Consider the following 24,862-nt stretch of genomic DNA (forward strand, 5'->3'; position numbering starts at 1 on the left):
GGAGAAATTGCCTTTTGGCCCTCCACTGCCGTTGCCCTGGCTATAGCCAAAGTTGCCCTGGTTCCGGGCCTGGCCATAGCCGGCACCACCGCCGTTGGGCGGTGTGGTCTCCCGTTGTGAGGATGCCAAGTTGAGAGCAGCAATTGCCGCCCATGTTGCTTCAACCTGGGTTGGCTTCAGCGTTTGTGGAGGGCGGTATGGGGCCGGTGGCGTTTGTGTGGCCGATCGGATGGTTGGGTATCCGTGGCCCGCCTTTCCTTCGTATTCCGGCTTCCCTATCGTATATTGCCGGACCTAGTCCCGAAATTCGGTCGGTGTCTTGGGTATCCGGATGTCCAGCGCACGGCGCAGCGCTGGCTCTTTCACATTCTCTCTCAAGAAGTGAATGGTCATTGTGTCGTCCAGGCCGGCACGTGTCTGGAGAGTCAGCATGGCGTCGTAGTACTGCCCTGGCGTTTTGAACCCGTGTTGGTAACGACGGTGTGTGATTCCGCCCAGGGCAGTGGCCTGCTGATTTTCGTCGCCGTATCGAGTGGCAAATTTTTGGAGCCACTCTTCCACTGTCCAGCCATCTTCGTCTTCACGGTTGGCTTGGCCAGTGTACCATTTCTTTACAGAGTCCGATAGGGCCATATAAAGTCGGCTCATGAAGTCGGGGTCCGGCTTGTTCAAGTCGGGGTCCGGCTTGTTCAAGTCGGACGATTGTTTGCAGATCCGTCGGACCTGTGCGAGCCATCCTTTCACCATCGTTTTGTTGCCGTCGAATTTTGGCAATGCGGTGCGGACTTGGGTTTTTGCGTTATCTTTTCCCATTTCCTGGGCCATTTCCTTAATGGTCTCTCTGGTTGTGAGAGGTGGGCTGGCCCGTGGGAACGGTGCAGGTGTTGGCTGTTGCAGTGGTGTCAGCGGCCCCTGCTGGGGTTGAGCCAACACTGGCTGACCCGGTACGATCTTGATAGCCCAGTTGGACGCCATCCATCCGTACGCTCTGTTCGGGAGTTGGACCAGCATGGGCGCGTTCTGGCCCAGGGCTGGTTGGGCTGCAGGTCCTGGTGGCGTTGCCGCTGTTGGCGGTGCGCCTGGTGGTTGGGGCATGTTTTGGCCCGGGGGCACATTCTGGCCCGTCTGCGGTTGGGCTTGGCCCGTTTGGGCTGCCGCCGAGATAGGAGGGCCGAATAGGCTTAGTTGGCCTACTAGTGGTTGTTGCACCGTTGGTGTACCACTTTGGCCTCCCATCTGTCCTTGTATGGCCGGTGACCCGAACATTGGGCTCGGAAGGCTGGTCCGGTTTAGATCCATGCCGGTTGTGTGAGCCTGGCTTGTGGCCGGATGAGGACTAAAACTGAAGTCCATGTTCGGGAATAAGGACGGGTATAGTGGCCTTGACCCGAAGTAGCTGTGACTGGGTGTTGCCTGGCTTGGGTCAAAGTGTGGCCCGCTTGAAGTAGACGTTTGGGTCTGCGTTGCGGGCGTCACTATTGTCGTTGGACCAATAGTGGCTGATGTGGTGACCGGGATTGGTGGTGGCGGCAGCGTTACTGTCGCTGTGGATGATCCCTGGTTCACCGGGCTGGGAGGCGTAGGTATGGTTGGCCCCGTTGGGGGATGTCCAAATGATGGTCCTTCCACAGCCATATTAACGTGGTAGTTTTGCTGGTGATACACTGGCTCACGGTAGAAGCGTTGGCCCTGCCGCAAAGCCTCGTCGACTTTGTCAGGTCGACGATGTGTATCCGAGTCCGGAAAGGTATGGTACGACGGTGGTTCGGCGGACAACTCGGAATGTAAGTTTTCGAGATGTGATTTCTCCGCGTCTAAGCAGGCGTTCTCCGTGCTTAGCCTTTCCAGGTCCTCGTTGAGTTCGGTTATACGTTGGGTGGCCGCCTGGTAGTCTTTGACCAGGCCGGCGTTGTTGGCCTCCAAGGTGATGATCCGGTCATGTTGGCCCTGGATCACCTGTTTGGCTTGGACGAAGGCCTGCTCCAGTTGGACAAAGTTTTGATGTCCAATGGCGCTATTTTGCTCAAGTTAAACCCGAATGGTTGATTCGGTCTTGAGCTGGCTCTGGAAGGCAACGATCTGTTGCTGGAGTTGCACGTTCTGTGCCTCCTTCTGTTGAACCGTTTGGCTCAACAGTCCTCCTTGTTGGATCGTCTGCATGAGGTTTTGGTGGCTCTCATACAGCAGGTTGTATCCATTCCGCAGGCGGTTGATTTCGTCCTGCAGGTTGGACATGTCGTCGGTAAGACGCTCATTTTCATTCAGGAGGCGGTCCGCCTCTGAATCAGTATCGTCAATTGCGGTCCGGGCCGCTTTCAGGTCGTCCTTGGCTTGGGTCAGCTCAATCCTCATTGAGGTGAGCAATGACTCTGCTTGGGATGCGAGATCCTTGTATTTGTGGATCTCGTCCTGCATCAGCCGTTCGGACGCCAAGGCGGCTTCGGACATAGCCCCCAGCTGTTTGGTCAGGTCCCGTATTTTGGTCTGGAGTTGGTCGACTTCTTCGATCTCCACGGGCCGGGCTGCCTGGATCAGCTATAGTGGGCTGGATTTGGTACGGCTCGTGTCCCTGGTGGGCTGGTTCAAGTCCAACCTGGATGTGGCCCTGTTAAGTTGGGTCAGGTCCACAATTGGCTCCGAGTCCGGTTTGGACTGGCCAGACGCGCCGATGACGTCATTGGTTGGCGCTGGCATTGCGTAGGTTGAGCCATCGACATCAAACATGATTGGCGACTGACTCACGGGCTGTTGGGCCTGGTCATGTGCCTTTGGACCAGCCTTTTTGGCTTGGCCCTTTGCCTTGAGTCCACCATTGGCCACCGTTGGTGCCTCAGGTTGGATCTGGTCCGAGCCCGGTAGGGTTGGACTTGCTGTCAGATCCTGGACGTCAAGGTTGGCCCGGGCCAAGTTATCGGCACCGGTTCCACTAGTGCGTGTCTTGTCCTCACCTGTGGCTGCCGTTGGCGCCTCAGGTTGGACTTGGCCCGAGACCAGGTATGGCCGGTTGTTGCGCCAAGTCCCGAGGGACACTGTTGGCCCGGCTTGTCGGCGCCAGGTTGGCTGTCTTGAGGCTGGTTGGCCTCAAGCAACCCTTCGGAACGCTTCCAGGAATGTGTCGTCCAGGGTGGCGTCCAGACTTTCGTCACTGGTTTCCAGGTCGGCCGGCAGAATTTGGTTGTCCCGCCTGGCTCTGGCCTCGGCCGAACTCGTAGAGCCGGCCGAGTTTGGCTCTTCGGGGTTAGAACTGTTTTGCTTTGCGTTACGGAACCCGTAGGGTCCCATTGGCTCACGCGTTGCGTAGTTCTTCCCGAGAGGCCTGGTGTATTCATTTGGCTGGCGCCCGCCCAAAGGACTGAGTAATCTCCGTTGGAGTTGCTCATGGCTGGTGTATGGCATCACCTTGGCCAAGGCGCTGTGAGTTTGGCCCATGGTACTGGGACTTAGAAGTTTCTTTGGTCTTTGGTCTGGACCGGAACGGTAGGTTGGATCTGGATCGCGGGTCGGTGCTGATCAGGTACGCTAGAGCTCAGGTTTAGCGTTAGCTTCCTATGGCCCTATGTTACGTTACTGACCAGTGTGACGTCACGTACGAATTTGTTTTGCAATTAGCTCTACGTCACGAGTAGCGTGCCGTGAGCAAAATTTAAAAAACAATATGACTCACTACGAGTCTTATAACACGGGGAAGTTTCCCACGTGTTCTGATTGGTCAAATTTTTATGGAAAGTCACCACGCTGACGTCACGCGTTTTTTTCGCGAAAATTCTGGCTGCACAAAATGGCGGTTGTTTTTCGCCGAAAATTCACCAAAAATTAGGGAAAAATTTTGCCAGCGTTCTGTTACACTTTTCTAGTGCAGAGTTTCTCAAGGAATCCGAAAAAGCAATTTCTATGCGAATCGGACTGAAGGTTCGAAAGTTATTAAATTTCAAAGTTAGGTTCTACGCGAAAACCTCCAAATTTTTGAAAGTTCTACGGAAAACCTAGCACGCCACAGCAGGTCTTACCGGCGGTTGATCGTGCCAAACTGATGCACCGTCGTTCCACTTCACCCTCTTCTACCGTGAGGGCCGCAGCGCACCCGATAGGGCGTCAATTGGAATCAGGATCGTACCAAACGCAGTTTTTGCGCTGGGAGCCATGCTGCGGGGGGCTTACTTATAAGCCCGACCCGTAGAAGTAATCCGTTGCGCTGCAGGTTTACAGTGAAACCTGTGTGATGCAGGAAAGGTGATGGTCGCGGTTTGCTGGCCTACTTTTAGGCAATCAGCGCAGTTCGACCGAAAATGCCTTCACTGGGAATCAGAGGTCTCGCAGGAAGGAAAACCGAGCGATAATGCTACCATGTCAGATATGACACAGAAGCAGGATGAAAATGGGGCAAATATCCCTTTATTGTGTAACAATAAAGCAACAACAAAAACCAACAGAAAACCCGATAGGGAAAAAGCTGTGGAAAAAGTAGCTGCAAGCGCGCTCGTGAGAATCGTGATAATTGATTCAGCGTGCTGCAGGTATGCAACAGCTGATGCCACAAAGCATGGAATCGCCCGTAGGCGCTGGGCTACGCCCCAAGAGTGCTGCGATGCGTTGATTGGCCAGCGAGACAGAGTGAACGCTGAGTAAGCAGCGTAATAGCGCGCCACGAATGGCGTGGCCACGTGCGGGCGGGCGACAGAGCAAGCCACAAGAGGTGTCTACCGCCTCGAGTGAGCGGTCTCTGACAAGGTCTTTGCAGAACTTTGGCGTTCCTATTAAATTGCAGACCGACAAAGGTCTTGAATTTTACAATAAGGAGGTAAAGAATTTTTGAGGCCAAAAGGTTTTCCTGTTCTCTTCTGAAAATAAAGCAATCAAAGCATCCTTAGCTGAGAATGGCATACGTAATCTCAAGAAACGTGTATGGCAATTATTTCGACGCCGATAGTCTAAAGTGTACTGGGACGTTTTGAGTGATTTGGTTAAGAGTTACAACAACGCCTCTCCGTTCTTCGCATAAAGAGCCACCTAATGAGGTTAACCAGTCCAATTCTCTGCAAATATTCAATCGCTTATATGCAAAATTATTATTGGGAAAACGGAAAAAGCCAAAATACAGCATCGGTGACACAATACGAGGAGCCATCGACAAAACACTTTTTGACAAAGGGTACGAGTCAACATTTAAGGAGGAAATTCTCAAAATACACCAAGTGTTACCACAACCGCCAGAGCCACTTTACGTATTAGTGGATGAAGACGGGGACTTAATTCGCGGGAAATATTACGAAGCCGAACTCAGTCGTGTCAGAAATGGCTCATAATAGCTTTTATGTTACGCTTCCGTCGGATGCCTGTATGCAGCAGTTTCCCAAGAATAATGCAGCTGAATGGACAACTAAGCTAAAAAGCGTTTTATCCCTACCGGGACAATGGGAAACTGCATTGGTGGAAATACAGTATCCTTATTCAGTGTATAATTTACCTAACCCCAAACATTGCACGTAGACCAAATTACATCCATGGACAGCATCGATGTTTTTGTTATGGAGCGCGACACAATTACAGTACCTGCAGGTAGCTATGAGAAAAGTGGCATCATTGATTTTATTAACGGTAGAGTACCGCGGTTAAAGTCATTTCGCGATTCGTCAGTGGAAAAGAGGCTTTTCAACTCAAACTATTAAAAACGCAACCCAAACTCAAAGTAAAGTTTCCTAGCGTGCGGATTTTTCTGGATTTTCCTCCCTTCTCCTTGCATCTATCACGTATGCTGGGATTCAAAGAACGACGATTTTCTGCAGCCCATTCCGAACAGTATGAACCTTTTTTGATGGAAAAAACAAATTTTGCGTCTGCAAGTACAACACTGTCGGATCAGTTGAAGGCCCTGGCAGAGCTGCAGCTCCTGGAGACGTCAATAATACTGGCCGCCGATAAACTCGTGAATACGCACATTGGGAACCAGTTAATTTTTGTGTACTGTCATGTTGTGTATGTATAATGATTCATAAATATGTTAACTCTTGGTGAATGCTTACGCAACAGTGCATATATAAAGGAAGCGGTCTGCGCAGCGCTCCTCAGGGAGAGCCTTAACATCTCCTAACATCTCTTGAATAAAGTACCGGCAGTTCATGTGTCCGTGTTGTACGTAATACACACACACATACATATATCCGGTATATCAGTACTGCAACAATTGTGACTACGTATTGTGGGCGATGAAACTATGCAGATTTTGCGGGCTTTCCCTATTAAAGCAAGTGTTCCGCGCTTCGAAATTGTTTCGGAAATGTTCGGGGATCCACATTATCTACCTGTTTTATACTAACGACTGACACAATCGACATCAACATTGCAACTGATATGGGGGAACCGGCAATTTTTCAGACTGGAAAGTCAATGGTAAAGCTGCACTTCCGGCCCGTTCAGTATTACTATCGCTAAAAAATTCCCGTTATCCTCTTTGAACCGTCACCATCGTTCTATCCGAATTTATTTGCTGGGACCGCCACGGGTGCCGGTAGCCAGCACGGCTATGGAACCGTCTTGACACGGTATCGCGGAATTTTAATGCAGAATGGTAGTGCTTTTATGCTGCCCGATTTTCTACGCGCAATGCTCAGTAAATTAGCGCATTTTGCGGCTCCGGTTATTAAAGCTGCCGCGCCCCATGCTAGAGCAGCTATGGAAGCAGCAAGGCCTCACCTACGCGACGCGCAACAACAGTTCTTAATGAGTCGTCCAAGAAAGTAGGAGAAAAAATTTCGGAAACACTCACATCGCAACCTCAACAGCAAGGAGGCATAAAACGGCTTAAGCAGCAGCACAAGAAGACGAAGAAGTTTAAGAGACATTCCATACGATTGAAACGGCTTAAACGGATTCCCCCGAGAGAATTAGAGGACGCATTTTAAAATGGCTTATATTTCGGAAGGAAGCGTACCAGCTATGCAGGTTGAGTCGGATTTATTTTCCGTTCCAGCCACTCTTGCGGATTTTGTGCGGACAGAAGAACGCATGCTACCGACCTCAGGCCAAAGAGAAGAAATTAATTAGGAAGAAATTTCTTTTTACATCCCACCATCAACGTCAGCGTTGCTAGTGCTACCAGAAATTACACTAGAAATGGATACTGCAATCAAAAAGCAAATCGCAGGACTCGGGGGGCCACGCGTGTTGAACCACGGATCTGGTTGCACCAGTCAACCTGATAGCGCATTCGATATTCAGCTCGGTAGAGGTACATACACAGCTCGGTAGAGGTAAATATGTATGCGCGTCAATGACATTGGCACCATTCAGAGTACGGTGTTGGCCAATTTACATATTGGAGCAGGAATGTGTTTTTGTGAGATTTGTGAAGAGCTCGAGCTTTCATGGGCTGCGCCGAGGTAATTCGTTAACTTAGAACATTTCAACCTCAACTATGTAGTGTCGAAGTCGAGCGACAATCGTATCCTGCTCAAGCCTACCGACCAAATTTCGCCACGGGTGATTATTTACAATCATATGACGGTCTGTTGGAAGCGCTTGGCCGCTTGCACGCACCGGACGGGGCGCTGCCATTTGACCGTAGAGCATTTGCGGAAGGCTTTGCTATTTGGGGATTCGACCTGACGCTTTAACGGACTGGCCGGGGCCAATGAGCACCGTGCGCCAGGGAAATCTGTCGAACTGTCTGCAGTTTGCCGCCCAATTAACTGAACTAATTATGGCGATAACGATGGTGGTGTGGGATAATATCATTGAAATTAATTCCCATCGCCAGTTGAATGCGGATTTTACTTCATAAAAACAAAACGTAAGTGCGTGTAAGATTTAGCACAAAACTGTTGTTGCTTGAGCGGTACGCTCCAGGGTCGCAAGCGGGGATGGGCACGCCGTCGGCCCCTGATGACGCTGAAGCTAAACGTGACGGATGTGGTAAACAATGGGCGGCCGGAGCGCTTCGCGCTCTCGGTCGTCCGTTGTTTACAGGACAAAATCAAAAAAGCATTTTTAAATTTGATGTGATATGTGGACTGGCACTGCAATGGACTCCGCTGAAATTAGCCATGTGTTACGTTCAAGTGCCGTGGCGCGAGACGTTTTGATTGGAGTTTTTGCTGCGCACATGTTACCGTCGTCGCTGCCAGCCAAGCTGCCATGGTAATGCGTTGTCAATATTCACGAAGCTGCGAAACCTGGCTCACATTGCCTGGCGTTCTACCAGGCTATACCGGGACAGCTGGAATATAGACTCTTTTGGACAAGAACCGCATTACTACGGCCGCCACATTGAAAATTTTTGCATGAACGTGGCATAATTATTTCGCAAGCGCATCGCTTACAAATGGAATGGAGTACCGTTTGCGGACGGTACTGCTGCTTTTTTATTCTTAAACGATGCTCCGGCGAATCATTCACTTCTCTTATTCATTAATTCACCAATAGGAAAACTTCGAATGATCGAATGGTTTGCGCTTATGGTATTTATTATTTCAATTTGAAAACTGTAGTCCGTGATAACTCTCTGCTTATACAGTCTGTTTTCCGTCAGTTATTGCAATAAAGTCACGTCATCAACGCCCGCTTTTTTACGTACTGTTTGTATAATAGTATAAATAATTTGCTGTCCACCAAAGTATTTCGTTACCCCAGCGTGACGTTGCGCTGCATCCGTTTTGATGCAAATAAAATACTTTGTCAGTGGGTAACTTACAGATACAATAGGTTTTTCATCTTATTACGCAGCGAAAATTGGCGAATCCTGGTTTTGTTCTGGTCAGAGAATGGTTTACCATATTTTTGTAGACATTAAGTGGTATACGCTTAATGGGAAGCCAATTATTACGTCACTTGCAATAAATTCTGTCGCATTTTATTGCCTTTATTATACCACATTTGCGCTAGCACCAAACAATTACATTGTTAATAAATAAGGCATTTTTTCTTTGGATACTGATGCTCTGTTCGGTAAAGCTTTCTCAGAGTTAGAAGAGCAGTTAGGTCGAGCGTTTAAAAATAATGTCCGCTATGTTAGCGATCCTGCCGATGTTGTTTTCTATGCAAAAAAGGGACAAAATCGTCTCATTCTTCAACAACTACTAAAATCGGATGTCATTAATCTTGATACACTTGGCTGTCCGCGTTTTGCTGCTTTAAGTAACGACAAGTGCTACAGTCCTAACAACGCTCAAGCTTACTATAACTGGATGCTGGACAACTATCTAAAAAGTCGGACGAAATGCCAGCTTTGCCGTATGCCGATTCCTGAAGACAGAGCTCCTCACCATCGACGCCAACGACACTGCCGCAAATCAAGACCTGATCAGAATTCCTACTGGGGTATGCGCTAACATAATTCGCTTTTTTACAAAGATTTCGAAGGGGTTTATTTTATTGCAGATAACCAAGAAAACAGATGTTGCATCCGCTGCGGGGCTGTGTTACCCTCGAACGTTGATTCCGCCTAAGAAAAACGCGTTGCAAATATTATCACACCCACGAAGTGTTACCGAATGAGTCATCAGATTTTGTTGGCCGTTGTAACTATAAAATGTTGTACGGAATTTTGCTTCCACATACGAATAAGCTGCTTATATGATGCTGCATTTGTTCGAATAACAAAGTGCTGCTCTCAGATTTTTTCTTCACCATGGCACGAATTCCTGATCCGTCAGCACCGTTAGCTGCCCTTGAGACCGACGCGGAAACCGAATTTGCAGATAGTGCTCTTTTTAATCATAACTACGCGCTTTCTTGATCATAATTATTATGCAGCCCCGGCTGGTGCACATGTGCAGTAATTAAGAAGAGCTTGATCCAGGTTTGTATGATATTAAAGAACATTATGAGTTGGAAAAAACCGGAGCCAAATATTGGAAAAAGTTTTCAGTTTTATTTGAGGCTTATAAGTGTCAGATAAACGGTTTTGTAAATTTGACGTTCAAGTACGCAGTGAAGACCGTAACTCTGTTGTTGAAATATATTCTCGAAACGGTGATCTCTGTTGTTGAAATATGTTCTCGAAACGGTGATTTCCAAAATTTCTGCGCACAACTTGGTGAGAATCCGCGTATACCAGGCCGCATTGCAGTACTCAACTTGGATGCCACCTATTCAACGCGATCAACTGACTATCGAGCGATGGATGACAACAATCAAAAGAATTTTGAATTTGAACCAAGCGTTTTCATTGGACGAATCTTTTAAGCTGTCATTGCAGTATACAGATACACCAATTGGCTCATGCAGAAAAAACGTCTCCCGGTTGTTGCGGCAAATTTTGGACAGAAAACGGTGCGTCACTCAGATTCGAAACTCGGACAGTTTATGTATGGCTAGAGCAATTGTGGTCGCTAAACCGCATGCGGATGGCGATAAAGAATTTTATACAAAGCTCTACCAAACCAAGAAACTGCAGGATGCAAAAACCAAAGAATTGCTGCGAGCCGCCCGGTTGCCAAATAGAGAATACAGCTTGGAAGACATTCCTCGGTTTGAAGAAGTTTTGCCGATTTATCAGATTATTGAAGTATCTGGCGATGATGGAAACTCAGTTGTCTACTATGGTGCGTATGCTAAGAAGCAGCTTATTTTGCTTCATCATGACCGGCATTTTGATGTTCTGACATCTTTGCCTGCCCACTTTGGGCATCACTACTACTGCTACCGTTGCATGAAAGGCTACAATCATCGAGAAGACCACCGGTGTGAGTATAAATGTTACCAATGTCTGTCTGCGGTATGCAAGATGCAAAAAGATTCAAAATTTCATTATTCGGACAGTAATCGCGACTTTTATGGCCAAGAATATTTTAAAGGCACGAGTCAGGAACCAGTCCAATCTGTTCGAAGTATTTTGTATGTGGAACAAGCAAATCTTTCGTTTCTCTTGTGAGAATTCAAATGCGGACTAATTACGACGCACCTCAAGATACCCAATGAGATGCTAACAACAGCGATGACGACAAAAACGAACCGGAAATTGAACTGGATATTTACGATCAGCAACATCGTTGTGGGGAAGTAAATTGCGCGACCTGTTCACATGCCGGAAGAAAACCATGTCTGCTGTATGCAGCTCATCGAATTAACGAATTAACGAATTAAAGCAAAACATCTAAATGAAAAATTTGCTTACTTCGACCTCGAAACCTATCAAAATGATACAGGTGAATTCCGAGTGAATCTAGCAGTCATCGCCACCAAGGATGAGAGGTTTGTGCTCCCTGAGGATGGAAACATAAATGGTGACGTCGCAAGTGCTCTTGGGGATTTCATTTTCAGCGAACGTTTTCAGGGATACGCTTTTATTGCGCATAATTTGAACGTAAAAAACATCAAAATTAACAGCAGCAGCAGCTCATTTTTAACCGATTGATATGTTTTTGTTTCAGGGGTTTGAGGGGTATCTTCTGTTAAACTATTTAGTGAAAAATGGCGTTATTTCACACCCATTGATTTTCAGTGGTAGTAAAATTATGCAAATGGATTTTAGCAAACTCAAAATTAAATTTCGAGATTCCATGAACTACGAGCCACCGTCACCAAAGAATTTCGCGAGGGCGTTTGGTTTGCAAGAAACTAAAAGAGATTTTCCACACAAGCTAAATGAACCCGAAAATTGGAACAAGATCATCCCTTGGCTAGATCGGCATGACTACGGTTACCAATCCATGAAAAGATGCGAGCGCAAACGTTTCATAAAATGGCTTCGCAAGGAACGACGCCGTCATCACAATCAGTTTGATTTTAATGCACACTTCATCAAGTTTGTCCAATTTTTATTTATTATAATATTTTCGCCATATTCAGTTATTTTGCAGGTACTGTTCCCAGGACGTTCTCGTACTACAACAAGCATGTGGGACATTTCGAATGCTTTTTCAACAAGTATCTGGTGGATTGTGCCCATTTGCTTCTGGCCTTACAACGAGCTATTTTTGGAGAGGGCAAATGCTAAAGGAGAACCAAATTGCTTTAATCGGTCCACCAGGACAAGGAACAAAATCATCTGCAAAAGCAGAACGTTGGCTACGATCGATAGAATTGGATAACGATTCAAAACTGGAAAGAGAATTTCGAATCGAACACTGGACCGTTGATGGTTTTCATTCAGAAACCAAAACGGTCTACGAATTTTTAGGTCTGTCACATGATATTACGTTTTATTAGTTGTGACGTTTTACATTTAACGAAACATTATATCTGTCTTTAGGATATATGTGGCACGGCTGCGGCGACTGTACCACGAAAAGCACAATGCACTCGTTTATTGGTAAACCAATGGAAGAAGTTAAGAAAGCGTCTGTTTTGCGGCTTGATGCAATGAAAACTTTGGGATACACGCTTGTATCGATTTTGGATCACGGTTACGACATAAGATTTGCAGCTGACAGTGAGTTTCGAAAGCTAACTGAGCTCGCCAACGTCGGGAAGCCGCTGCATCCGCCGGACACTTTTACTGGCGGCCGAACAAATGCAGTAAAACTTTACCACAAATGCGGACCAGGGGAGAAAATTTTTTCGCTTGACGTTATTAGCGAATATCCATACATCAACAAAAATTTGCCATATACATTCGGGTTTTGGTTCGTTAGAGATAGCATTTTCTATATTCACAAAGACGAACTGCCTGACCCACCAACGGGAACTTGCCTCGGCGACTTGTCATCATCGTTGGAACCTAACGAGCACATAGAAGAATTTTTGGCGCTTGGTAAATCATTTACTACCAATATTTAATGATTCTTGAGTACTATACATGCGTATTACTTTACTTTATAGGAACCAAAAGCTAAGCAAATCGTACTAACACTGGTCACGAAACAATAAAAGTGAAAGGATTTACGTTAACGCGCCAGGCTAGAAAACAACTGAATCTGGAAAGCTTGAAAGAATTGCTACTGGAAAGCCTTGCACCGCAGGATGAATTAAGCGATATTATTCGTTAACTATCCCTTCAACATAACGCGGAATAAGCGCAAGTTGGAGGTTCTGTCTACGGAAATGAATAAGCGCTCCAGACTTGCCTACTCAAAACGTCGAATTGTCGACACCGAGGTTCAATCTCGTCCCTGGGGTGATGTTTACGGAGAATAGGCCTTCAATTTCCAGTACCGTACAGTTGTTAATAACAGTTTTAATATTATGGCTAATTTTAGAAAATGCTTCCAGCAATATTATTAGAATCAGCATGATGGCAATGCAGGAGCCAATTGCTGCCTCGCAGAAGTTCTTTTTGCACACAATGCGAGCCATCTTAGCAAAACTATGTTCTGGTAATGGGTTTGTTTTCTTTGCAGATTGTGTCTTTAATAGTTACTTCAATAGAAAAGTTACAATAAACATCGCAACTAAACTCTAGTTGAAGATGTGTGAATAAATGCGCATACCAATAAGTTCCATGCAAATTGCGTTGAATCTATAATTGTACAGTATATACAGTGTACAGTGTACGAACTTACTGATTCATTAAGTAGAACTGGGAACTATAGTTATAAAGTCTAACCGGCAGTGCCGCTCCACGCGGTGAAGGAATATAAACAACCTGTGCACTTCTATACAGTATACATATGTAGTAATCATATGCTCAGTTGTGCTGAATCATATGCTGCAGTTGGGAGCTGTAGGTATAAATTGCAACCAGGAATTGATACTGGAAAGTCCAGCCCCCCACTCCAGTTTATGACGTAACCGACGCCATTTTTAAATAACTGATGAGTCATATCTACTTATGTAGTATTGATTTACTACTAAATCAGTTGCGTTATAAAAGTTTAGCAATCGCGTCGTTTCTCGCTTTCTATAGCGTAGCCGCTATTTAGCATTGCTCAGCTTCTTCGGTAGGCAGAATCCCGTTAATTCTGTTCTACGGCGTAAACCCTCCCAAATTCCCGCTGTATAATATGGCGAACGGCAAAAGCTGAAATCTGAGCGCGAGTCACTTGGAGCATACCCTCACCACTCCACTCGCCAGACCACGTACTGAACCAGAGGTTGCCCATCTCCATTTTATTATGGGAATGGATCCCATTTTTCCCCATTTACCATTTTTCCATACTAAAATGGTATGGATGGGGAAACTGTATTTATGGATGGAGATGGATGGGAAAAACGAAGAAATGGGCGGAAATGGGAAATTTAGAAAGTAGGGCAAAAATGACGAATTAATACATTTCTACAACTATTTTGGTTGGCAAAATTCATAAAAATCCCCGAAACCTTCGCGCTTCGCGCGAAGATTTACGAAGGTCGTAATATTTTACACGTTAGGATCGAGAAAATTTTGGCAAAAACAGCGCTGAATTCTCGCTTTCCGTGAATAGCTGACTGCCAACGAGGTATTTCGTAAGCCGGCGTCAAGCAAGGTTTTGGTTGTACGTTGTAATTTTATTTTTAAAAAATGGGGCGCTGAAATGGGGATGGAAGGAAATGGGTCTGATCCAAAAATTATGGAACGGAGATGGGTGGGAAAAATTGTAAGAAAATGGGGTATGGATGGGATATGGAAAAAGCAGAAATGGGCAACCTCTGTACTGAACTATACATGGCGGTGGTCAGCCTTTAAAATGGAGAATTTTCCAACCAATCGGCTGACAAACTACCGTGACGTCACAATGAGGAAAAACCCAAACACACTGAACCGCACAGGCGCACACTCACTGCACACGTGAAGCTGCGAGCTCTCCACGTCCGGGTGAATTTGATTTCTTACTTATTCTGTGAATAACTAAGGCAGAAGCTCAACGTTTCACCGTGCTCAGTTCTCAGTGCTTTCTTCCGTCTTGATTGCTTCGTTAAACTGAATCCCCGCCGTCTTCGTGCCCGCTAGCAACGAACGGAGAATGGGCGAAGAAGCGCCATGGCCATCTTGCTTACGGCCCTCGCGCTCACGGTACGCAGTGTCGGCCGCAGAAATCGCCGTTAAATTGCCAGTCTCCGAGTTCGCCGTGGGATTGGAAGAATGTCGCTGGAGCTTCTGCGATGTGTCAGTGTGTGGGAAAGTGGATGACTCGCAGAAAGCGGAGTGGATTAGCTGCCACCGTATCGTGCTGATGGCGCGTAGTGCCTTGTTTCGACGCATGCTGTCGTCGCCGATGCAGGAATCGAAGCAGGACAAAATCCCACTGGATGGTGTCACCCATAATTCCCTAAAGCAGTGAGTGCCGCGACAGTGCAGTTGCAGCTTTATCCCAGCCCGAATGAATTACTGAGTGTTTCTGACGAATTGCAGGCTGATCAGCGCCATGTACAGCGGCGAGATCACCGTGAACGGGAGTAATGCCCTGTACCTCCTGCAGGCGGCCGACTACGTGGGAATGCAGACTGTCATGGAGGCATGTAAGGCCTTCCTGCTGCAAAACGTGGGCCTTCAAACTGGTTGACCATCTACCGGGGCGCGCAGCAGCTGTCCTGCCGGGATGTGGCCGAGGAGTGCCTGGCCTTTGCCCTGGAGCATTTCTTGTCCATCAGCAAGTCGGACCAGTTCATGTTGGATGGGACTATCGCGGAGGTGTGTTGTGAAGTGTCCACGATGCTGTCACACGTTGCCGTCCCTGTTAGTTATCCTGGTCTTGTATCTGTATGTATTTGCAGATCAGTACGCTGATTCAGTCGCGGCAGCTGTTCGTGGCCACCGAAGACCAGGTGGCGCATGCTGTGCTGAGCTGGCTGAATCATTCATCCGGCCGCCACCAGCACGCGGCGGCGCTGTTCGCTCAGCTGAAACTGGGCTTCCTTTCTGCGGATTATGTGGCGGGCCTGTCTGGGCATCCCCTGGATCAACAACTACGGGAGGCCGCGTTGGCTGCCGTCAGTGGCAATTACGAGCGGCGCAGTTCATACGGTTTGTTGCAGCTCCATTCAGTGCACTTTGTCAGGATACATGGGTGCAGCAGCACTTGACAACTATTTGCTACGTTGCAGAAATGGTTGTCGTCGCGCTGGTCCACAGCTGTTGTCGCCTGGTCTTCCTTCAACCGCAGAGTGTCCACTGCTGTAGCGTCCGCTGCCCTGCGCCACCTGCACGATGCGCTATTCCGGCCGTTCACGCTGGGAGTAGTGGTGATATTGTGATAACCACTTTCCGTAGTGGCCAGACCGGACTGACAACGGAGGTGTTCCGCTATCACGCCGCCGCGGACCAGTGGGTTCCTCTGGCTCCCTGCAGCCTGTCCATGTCGAAAATGTCGTTGTTTTTCGGTGGAACGGATTTATATGCCATTGGAGAAGAAAGGTTGTATTGCCATCATGAGGAGCCGTCTCGATGGGAGGCCAGAAAGGAGAAGCCGACGCGGATAGGGGACAGCGGACATCTGGTGTATGCAGGGCAGCTGTACATTTTCGGAGGTTTAGTGGACGCACCGGGTGGTCGGTCGGCAGCCACTGACCGAGTCCTGCGTTATGATCCTTTGCCGAACAAGTGGTCAGAGTTGGCGCGGATGCCGACGGCACGTTATCGCCCCCAAGTGTGCGCGGCTTCCGATGGGCTGATCTATGTTGTGGGTGAGTAAGCAGCATATGTAGCCGTAGGATGGTAGTCCTGCCTTTCTCTCAGCGTGAGATTCATCGTACTAAATTCTCAACGACGGGGTCGGGGAGGGCCCCAAGTCCTGCATGGGGTTTCCACCTTTGATGCAGTCGTGGGCTGACTGACTGAGTAACGCCTGGTGGCTGACATTCAGTGCTTGATAGACGGCGCTGCACACCAGGGCGAATGCGCTTGTGTGGTTTCTGCTCTGCTCTCGGCTTCGTCTTGTCCAGTGTCCATCTTCGACGGACCTTCGGTGCGATCAAGTATGATAATGCACTTAGACAAAACCTTCGGCGTTGGCTGCGTACATGATGCAAGAAACCCGTCGCTTTCCATGCTACGAGTGTGATCCGGCTGCCGGTATTCAGCTGAAAGCCTGAAACTGAGCCTTGGTTGCTCGCCCTTATGCGCCGCTGGCGACGACTCCAGTGGTCATGCCGTCACAGATGGTCATCGCAGAAATTACTTGCCGTTGCATGTTTGCAGCGTCTCTCAAATTAAATACAAATCCTTGTCATAGCGGTTGAATTTGTTATTAGTCACTGCTGACAAAATCAGATGCATTACGATAAACCTTGTGTTCTGCAGGTGGATACACGGATTTTCCCACATCAGCTGGCTTGAACTGTGTGGAAGCATTCGACGTGAACGATAATAAATGGCATATTAGACGTACGTCCGCTGGTGTTCCCACTCTTGGTCGTGATGTATGACGTTTGATTTCGTATAATTTTAATCAATTTTCTTATGGATTTAGGAAACCTGACCACCGACAGAGAGACATTCGGCCTCGTCCTGTGGAATGGGCAGTTGTCCGCGCTCGGCGGTCTGGCCCGTCGGCCGGGCCAGGCCGACGCCGGCCCGTGGATGGAGCAGTACGACACCGCCTCCGACACGTGGACCGCGGCAGCCACAGCCAAACCGGCCGCGATGACTAACGGCGATGTTGGCTGCGTGGCCATTCCCCGCTTCAGCGCCTGGCTCACCGTTCTTCAGCTGCCGACGCAGGCGGTCTGGTCCAACTTTTCGGCAAGTTGAACACGCAGCAACAGGATGCGACGTTTCCAGGACGGGCGCAGCAGTGTCCGCGTCTTCTTTGCCACCACTTCTACGTACCGTGTTAACTTTTCCTCCAGACGGCTCTGTATTTCTTGACCACGGACCACTAACCACTTGAGCTTTCCTCAGATGCACCTTCGTCTGCTTTTAACAACGGGAAGGATGGGAAACTGTGAGGTTTTATTTTTTTATTTTTTTCACGTTTAAATTTAAATTTCAGCGTGATGAATCTGTGTATAGCATCGGGGAGACAGACGGGTTTTATTGCTCAGGAGTTGTTGCCAAAAATAATGTGATTTTTAATTGTGTACAGAATCCGTATTGGGTCAGTTCGGCCGTATTTAAAGCTTGTTGTGATGATGAACATTTCAGTATTGCCGAATAAAATTCTCTCCGTGGCGTAACGCGTAAGCTAGTCAACTTAAAGGTCACTAGCGGTAGCTGGTAAGTCAGTTGTTTAGTATGTTGTTGGTGTAGAGTGGAGACTGAGCAGACGAAAAAGTACTGTGTGGACTAAGGACTACTGGGTTCTATTCCCGCAATCCGGGATGAATCTGTACCGGGATGACTTTTCCGCGACAACGCAGTCCGGATACTTTGGAGGCAGGCCATCTCTGCGCTCCATCAGTACAATATAGTAGCTGTATGTGTACGAGTAATAACAAATTAAAGCGCCATAACTATCGCAAGATTCCAAGATCATCAACTCAGTGAACATGTAACTATGAACTGCAATACACTACCTGCAGAAATGTCGACCTGCAGGCAAATGCTGTAGAGCGGTACAAATGCCTGGACCCGCTGGTCGCCGGGAGGTGACCGCTGGAGCTGCGCTTTGCTGTAAATAGCCTGTTCGGTGTCGACTGACTGGGTGGTAGCGTCCTGCTCATTTGGCCTGCTTCCACCGTCATCCGGATGTCATGCACGGCCAACACACGCCAATATTACCTTTGGAAGGAAGGGCAATGTTGCCCGATGCAGCGATGGAGCTGAGGGTGTTCTGCACGCCTTGGAACTGCTCGACGAGTCCGGACGCGGGAGCCGGCGGGGCGGTGGATGTGGATGTGCTCGGTGGTCATCACGTCACTGTGGGGTCCAGGGGAAAAGGTCTGACGCCTAACTGCTGACCGGTACCGGTGCCCGCGTTTGTGGTAGGGGTCGACGGCACGGCCTGTCGAAGCAGCCCCAGTAGCGAGAGGCATGTATAGGCGCCCAGTCGGGATAGCGATCCATGCGGTCGCTCGTTCAACCTGCAAGTGAACCATTACTTGCCGCAAGTTCACTCTTCACTTTGCCATCCAGCTGATAGCAATTAAGAGATCGCTGGGCGCGTACAGTTTCTACAATAACGGCACCCGCAACTAGTGGCTGCCGGTGCGACTGCACAGGAGTGGTTGATGTTCTCCCATGCGGCGGTCAACACACTGCAGCTGTGGTTGATGGCGCCGAGAGGCTGCCGCACTGGACCGCACTGGACCGGTGCACGTGGCCAGTATGCAGTGTATATCCGGTGGATGGAGGCCACTTCCAGAAGACATGCAGGTCGCCGGCGGTCCGTGAACGCCAGCCCCACAGACCGGCGATGGCTTCGAAGGGGCTTGGGGACGTACATGACCGTGACCTTTTGCAGGTGCAGTGTCCGCGGCAGTCCCTCAAAAAGGATCCCAGTTTCCCCAAGTCCGCGGGTAAACTGGCGGTTAGCGGGTGCTGACAAGTGACCTTTCGCAGCACGATCAGCGGGAGCCGAACAGCGTTCCCGTACCGCGCGGAAAGTACAATTTTAGCTAATTGTGCGCCATGGGAAATTATGTAGCTGTTCGGGGTTGTTGTAATAGCACTCATTGGCTTGTATTGTATTACGGTCATAGCGCGCATTATTTCAACCTAGCGTATGGTTTGAAGCTATTATTGCTAATTTGCTAGCGGCCCTGCATCAAAGGATTTAAAAAAATAAAAAAACGCACAAGGAGAGCAACATTTCTGATTTCGTTCACATTCTAAGGCTTCTGATTTAGTTTACAGGCGCAAATTGAAGGCGTTAAGCAAGCAGATTTTCACTGTATCAACTAGATGCTATCATTTCCGGCACAGTAGAAACAACAAGGAATAAGCTGCTTTGTCGGAGCACAACTCCTCAGCAGAATCAAATTACTGCGGTTGCGTGAAATAATATTGCAAGCCGGATAGTAAAGCACACTGCAGTACATTAGTATCAGCAAATATACATATACGCACATATAACGCAGCGGTGACGATCGTGGCGTCCATTTCACAACAGGGGAAAAAAGGGGAGGGAGGAATGTTTAGCGGTGACGGCGGGCGCAGGTTTGCTCCGCACGCCTTCGGGATGGTCGGGAGGTCGGCGCCCTCTGGTCCGCCGCGAACGGGAATGGGCGTGGTTGTGCGGGCGGGAAAGCTTGCTGAGGACAGCGGCGTGACGGTGGCTGCCATGCGGACAAGCCTCCAGCCGACTGCCGGCCGGGGACATCCGAGGCGGGGCAGGGACGGTCTGGATTAGCGGGTAGGAGTAGAGAAAGGCGTGCGCGGCCAGCGGGGACAGCAGCAACTGCGGCCGCTGGTTCAACCTGCAATTATATACACCGGCAGTAGAGATTTCGCTTATTTAGACACCGGTCGCGTTATGCGTACAATTTCAGCATCAACGGCACCCGAAACGCATGTCCGCCGGCGCCGACGGCCAGCTCGTCGCAGGCCAGACGGATGTCTTCCCGTTCCGCGGGCGTCAACTCTCGGCAGATGCGGTTCACCGCGCCGAGAAACTGCCGCAGTTGGCCGGCTTCCGGTTGCATACAGTCGATGCAGACGTTCCACAGGTACACATTCAGGTCGTCGCGAACGTCCTCCTGCGAGCACCACAGCCCGGCGATGGGATCGAAGATGGACGTTATCATGACCTTGTGCAAACGCAGCGTCCAACACGTCTTCATAAGATATCCCAGTTTGGCCCAATCCAGGCGCTGTTGCCGGTGGTTGGCGGTCAGCGGGTTTTGACAAGTGACCTTTCGCAGCCCGATTTCCGGCAGGCGGAGGTGTTTTAGCGACAAGAAGCGGTAGACCACCGCCTCCAGTGCCGGACTGAGGTGGCCGTCCATCAGCGTCAAGGACAACGTCCGCTGGTCGACACTGTGCTTCAGGACGTGGATCAAGCGCGCCCACTTGTGCGCTGGCTCCTGACCATCTTCTTCCGCACTGTTAATCTTTTGCAGGTCGATGGCTACGTGCCGACAAAGATCGGTCAGCGCGTCATACCACGCGCTACACACTCTGCAACAGTCGCAGTTCAAAACTTGTGATACCGGTATGTGCAATATAAAGAAAACATCCATATCAGGCGAAAACATCAGCAAAGATTTACAGATTACGTCAGATCGCCGCTTAATTACTCCACCGTCTTTACGTACCACACTAAATTTTATGACGTTTTATGTCATATAGTATCTTAATCAAAATTTCGATTTTGAAAACCGGCTGTTTAAGGAGTAGGAATGTTTATACCTTGTAACGAAAACTTATCGAAACTGGTAAGCGAGTGATGATCGCACTAAGATATCAAAAATGATGTTTTAATTTTTTCTCAATGAGTTTTATCGGCTTTTTTCTCAATGAGTTTTATCGGCTAGCAGCTTTTCTAACTTCCAGTTTTAACTTCAGCCATGGTTCCGATATACGCACAGATACAGTACTTTTAATACATACTTGGGCCACTGGACAAATCCTTGGCAAAAAAAATTCTGTGCGGCACTGACGGAGCCTCACAAAGCAGGAGGCGTTCGCCCAAAGGCATTCAATACCGCTTTTTTTATGTTTTAAGAGTAGCTACAGTTACTTCGACCGTAAAATGTAGATTTATCATTTATGTACAAGATCATGAAGGCATGCGATATTGCGATATTAGATATATAAACTTGGTACGGATTGACGATAGATGCGCATTGATCTGCATTGTCATCCAGCCGTCGGCCTCAGCGGTGTCAGCGCATTTTCAAGCTAAATAAACGTAACACGGAGAGAACTCGGCACGGTGCCACGAACGGTAAAGATCGGACCGTCGGTTACATCAGCAAGCAACAGTACTGAAAAACCGCTCACTCAGAAACAGCGTATGCAGCTTAACTTCAGGTAACCAGAGCGATTTCGTGCGCTGTTAAAAAAGATCCGTATAGCGGCAAAATCTTCCTCACAGTCTGACAATGAGCGGGATGTTGCCAAAGCAGTGCCTTCCACCGAATGGGAAGCCGACCAGAGGATATTGTTTCACACTTTCTTATCTCTCCTCGGCTTAGCTACACCGCTATCCCGACCAAAATGCAGTGCACACTGGGTTATCCGAGGATTCTTGATTGCCGCGGGAGCAGGCTTAGCTTTAACATACTTCATATGCTTTATTCTTGTGTACACTGAAATTTCCCCGGTAACTATAACCGTTCTCGATCAAATTCAGCTCATCCGTAATCTAATCATGTCTCTTCGTTGTCCGATCTTGATTATCGTATTCTTCCGCTCAGTTAAGATTGCCGACATTCTGAGCGTACTGGAACAGCTAGTCGCTTCCGGTTTTGTGAGCTATCGGAACGTGGCCAAGATGATTCGACGCAAATCCTGCATTTCGGTTGGTGTGGCCGCAGTGGTTTTTATTGCTATTGATTGTACAAGTTGGTCGCATCCGCGATACTCGAGGGAAGCATTTCTAAGCGTGGCGGATATTCATGGCCGCGGTGTGATGCTGTCGCTGTGGCTGCACTTAATCATCTGGGAGTTGATGACAAGCGTACCGATGTTGTACATAACCCTGCTGCAGATGCTGTTTGTTCTTTGTGGTTATTTGCTAGAGCACGGTGTGGACTGCTTTATTGTTGCAATCGAGCAAAACCAAATGGAGCTTAACGTGAAACTACGATATCTTATGGAATTCCGCCGTAAACTGGTCTGCCTGTCGAAGACGATTCACTGTCAGTTTGGAGCGTTTGTGGCCGTGGCTTTCCTGGCTGATGGCTACATTATGGTCAGCCGGATGGCAACCGCGAATATTTTGTCGGACAGACCGAACTTTGCGTCATTATACGCTACGTTAGCCGCTGCCGTGTTTCTGGTAGTCGGGTTGCTACCGTATATACGGGTTCACAGAAAGGTGAATACGGAACTTCGAATTTCTAATGCACAATTTCCAATTTTATTACCCCTTCAAAGGGTTTTTATCATATTTGAACTTTATGGTTTTGTGTTTGTGTAATAGGAAGAAGAGCTACAAAACAAACTATGTGACCTTTTGGACAATGCCGAGGAAATGGTAAGTGTGCCGCTTAGGTGCAGATAAATTACTGGATTCACTTACTCGTTGTTGCTGTTCTGCAGGAGAGCAGTGACGCGGTGAGAAAATGCAAGTCTTTACTTCGCATAAGCGATTCTGGCAGATTGTCCTTAAAGCCGGTGGGAATATGGGAGATTAGCTCGTCCTTGCTTGTTAAGGTTTGTGTAGGATATTCTTGACGTTTGATCAAGTGATCCCAAGCGATTTATGCTCGTTGTTTGCAGACTTTCACTATGATTATCAGCGTTTCCATTGTTGTTCCCGAGTTGCTACCGAAAACGTCCAGCACCTGCCCTGCCGCTGCTGCTGCTGCGGTAATCGGAATAAACTGCAGTGCGTGTTGTGCGTAAAACATGAAACATTTAAGTACAGCGTAGTGGGTCAAAAAATTTTGGTTTTTGTATACACTACAGTGCACATTGTTAATGTTTTATCGGCCGCGCATCATTGCGCGGAAAGCGAACGCTTTATTATGTAAGAAGGTCATTGCATGTCAGAGGTTGATTGCATGCAAGGCGCAAGAACGTACTTCATAGAAACATGACAGTACCCAATGAAAAAATATATTCGTCTGAATGAAATTATGTTCTGTTCTTATACGGAAGCTGGAGAAAACAACCAAAGCTCAGGCATTGCGTATTAAGTTGACACCTTCAGACTAAACCGGGTGAAACGGCCAGATATATAAACTAAGAAAATCTTTGAAATCTTCTTTCAAGGCGGGTTGTGGTTGTCGGCAATATTATTTATTCGCATTTAAGATTTCGGCGTTCGTCGCGGAGAGCTTTCTCGCTGATCTGATTGCCGTTGGCATCCACACACCACGCGCCAATCCAGTCTTGTTGTTTCTTCATCCATTTTCCGTCACTCTCGCAGGAAGGCACCCACTTGTCGGGAACTGCAAATAAAAGTTCGCATACTGTAAACAAAACATGCAAATACTATGTACAAGTAGCTCAACATTTGAGTAACAAATGAACACAGAGCGCATGGCATTCTTTCAGCTCTGTACACAGTACGTGCTATTACTTTGTTGCGCCATCTCCTTCTCGCGGGCTTTTTCACACGTGCAGCGGCCGACGTTTTTATTGCCGGAGATGCTCTTTCCATTGGGCAGCAGAATCGGGACGAACTCCATACACTGGCCGCCCATGATGGTGCTTTCCGCGACCACTACCATCAACAGGATTAGGAGGCTCAGTGGTATAAGATGCATCTTCGTTAGTACTTGTAATAATATTCCTAAGAATTAATTCAGTGGTCGTAAGATGCAGTATAGGGTAACAGCTTTGAAAGCGTTATAAGCAGAAGCGAAGTAAAGTGCTATAAGCCGGCGTTTTTGCAAAGTGACAACGTGTAAGTACAAGATGTACATCACAAAATTAGAGTCTCGAAACCCTGTACCCACATAATATCTGTTAGTAAGACTGTAATATCTGATCTTCGGTTTTATATCAGATAAAAAAGATGCAGCTGCTTTAAAAGTATAGTAGTAAAACAACGTGAAAATTATCAGTGCTATAAGCAGTATTTATATTAACTTTATAGTGTTTATAGCACTGTAGTCGACACAGAGATACAATGTGTGAGCCAGTACTCATTTTGTAATGCACGTACGAACAGGAAAAGCACTGTTCGTATGTGCATTACTACAATACAGTATATTGATATGTAGGTTTATGTAGCATGTACGGTTAATGCATTAAATTAATTTTGTTATTACGTATTTTGTCGATAATACAGCAGTGCGAGAAGTCGATTACGCCTTATCCTTTATGTACATGTAGTTCCTGTCCTTAATGCTTTGTGTACTTTTTGCGTACATCGTTTATCCTTATCCACTGTTTCATTATAAACGTTATCGAAGGTTGTTAGCATTTCGTTAGCAGTTCGATGCTTTGTATTTACTTACCTAATTTCTAAACAAATGAAAAATGCAGTGAAAATATTTCCAGCAGCTTAAATACAAC

General features: G+C 47.7%; 3 protein-coding genes across 3 annotated transcripts; 2 read left to right on the forward strand and 1 right to left on the reverse strand.

The window, feature by feature from the left end:
- Window positions 1–14,707: 14,707 nt before the first annotated feature.
- On the forward strand, window positions 14,708–15,689 carry LOC129598610 (kelch-like protein 38). Its single transcript, XM_055496590.1, has 3 exons — window positions 14,708–15,130; window positions 15,206–15,484; window positions 15,568–15,689. The coding sequence occupies exons 1-2, from the start codon at window positions 14,817–14,819 to the stop codon at window positions 15,354–15,356; spliced, it is 465 nt and encodes a 154-aa protein (XP_055352565.1). The 5' UTR covers window positions 14,708–14,816; the 3' UTR covers window positions 15,357–15,484; window positions 15,568–15,689.
- On the forward strand, window positions 15,461–17,542 carry LOC129598596 (kelch-like protein diablo). The gene is made up of 5 exons (XM_055496576.1): window positions 15,461–15,484; window positions 15,568–15,817; window positions 15,898–16,476; window positions 17,093–17,176; window positions 17,262–17,542. The coding sequence occupies exons 1-5, from the start codon at window positions 15,461–15,463 to the stop codon at window positions 17,540–17,542; spliced, it is 1,218 nt and encodes a 405-aa protein (XP_055352551.1).
- Window positions 17,543–23,336: 5,794 nt separating this feature from the next.
- LOC129598586 (U24-ctenitoxin-Pn1a-like) lies at window positions 23,337–24,364 on the reverse strand. Its single transcript, XM_055496563.1, has 2 exons — window positions 23,922–24,364; window positions 23,337–23,790 (listed from the first exon to the last, which is right to left on the reverse strand). Exons 1-2 carry the CDS (start codon window positions 24,106–24,108, stop codon window positions 23,639–23,641), a joined length of 339 nt encoding a protein of 112 aa, XP_055352538.1. The 5' UTR covers window positions 24,109–24,364; the 3' UTR covers window positions 23,337–23,638.
- Between the last annotated feature and the right edge of the window lie 498 nt (window positions 24,365–24,862).

Source organism: Paramacrobiotus metropolitanus, unplaced genomic scaffold, assembly GCF_019649055.1.
Source record: "Paramacrobiotus metropolitanus isolate TYO unplaced genomic scaffold, Prichtersi_v1.0 Parri_scaffold0000125, whole genome shotgun sequence".
In the NCBI taxonomy this organism is placed as follows: Eukaryota; Metazoa; Tardigrada; class Eutardigrada; order Parachela; family Macrobiotidae; genus Paramacrobiotus; species Paramacrobiotus metropolitanus.

What these genes read in the sequence shown, in the direction of transcription:
- LOC129598610 (XM_055496590.1), top strand. Translation starts at nt 14,817, where the DNA reads ATGGGCGAAGAAGCGCCATGGCCATCTTGCTTACGGCCCTCGCGCTCA. An exon ending in ACCCATAATTCCCTAAAGCA is followed by an intron (nt 15,131 to 15,205) that starts GTGAGTGCCGCG and finishes GACGAATTGCAG; the next exon opens with GCTGATCAGCGCCATGTACA.
- LOC129598596 (XM_055496576.1), top strand. Translation starts at nt 15,461, where the DNA reads ATGTTGGATGGGACTATCGCGGAG. An exon ending in TGGATGGGACTATCGCGGAG is followed by an intron (nt 15,485 to 15,567) that starts GTGTGTTGTGAA and finishes ATGTATTTGCAG; the next exon opens with ATCAGTACGCTGATTCAGTC. An exon ending in CGAGCGGCGCAGTTCATACG is followed by an intron (nt 15,818 to 15,897) that starts GTTTGTTGCAGC and finishes GCTACGTTGCAG; the next exon opens with AAATGGTTGTCGTCGCGCTG.
- LOC129598586 (XM_055496563.1), bottom strand. Translation starts at nt 24,108, where the DNA reads ATGCATCTTATACCACTGAGCCTCCTAATCCTGTTGATGGTAGTGGTC. An exon ending in GAAGGAGATGGCGCAACAAA is followed by an intron (nt 23,791 to 23,921) that starts GTAATAGCACGT and finishes TTTTATTTGCAG; the next exon opens with TTCCCGACAAGTGGGTGCCT.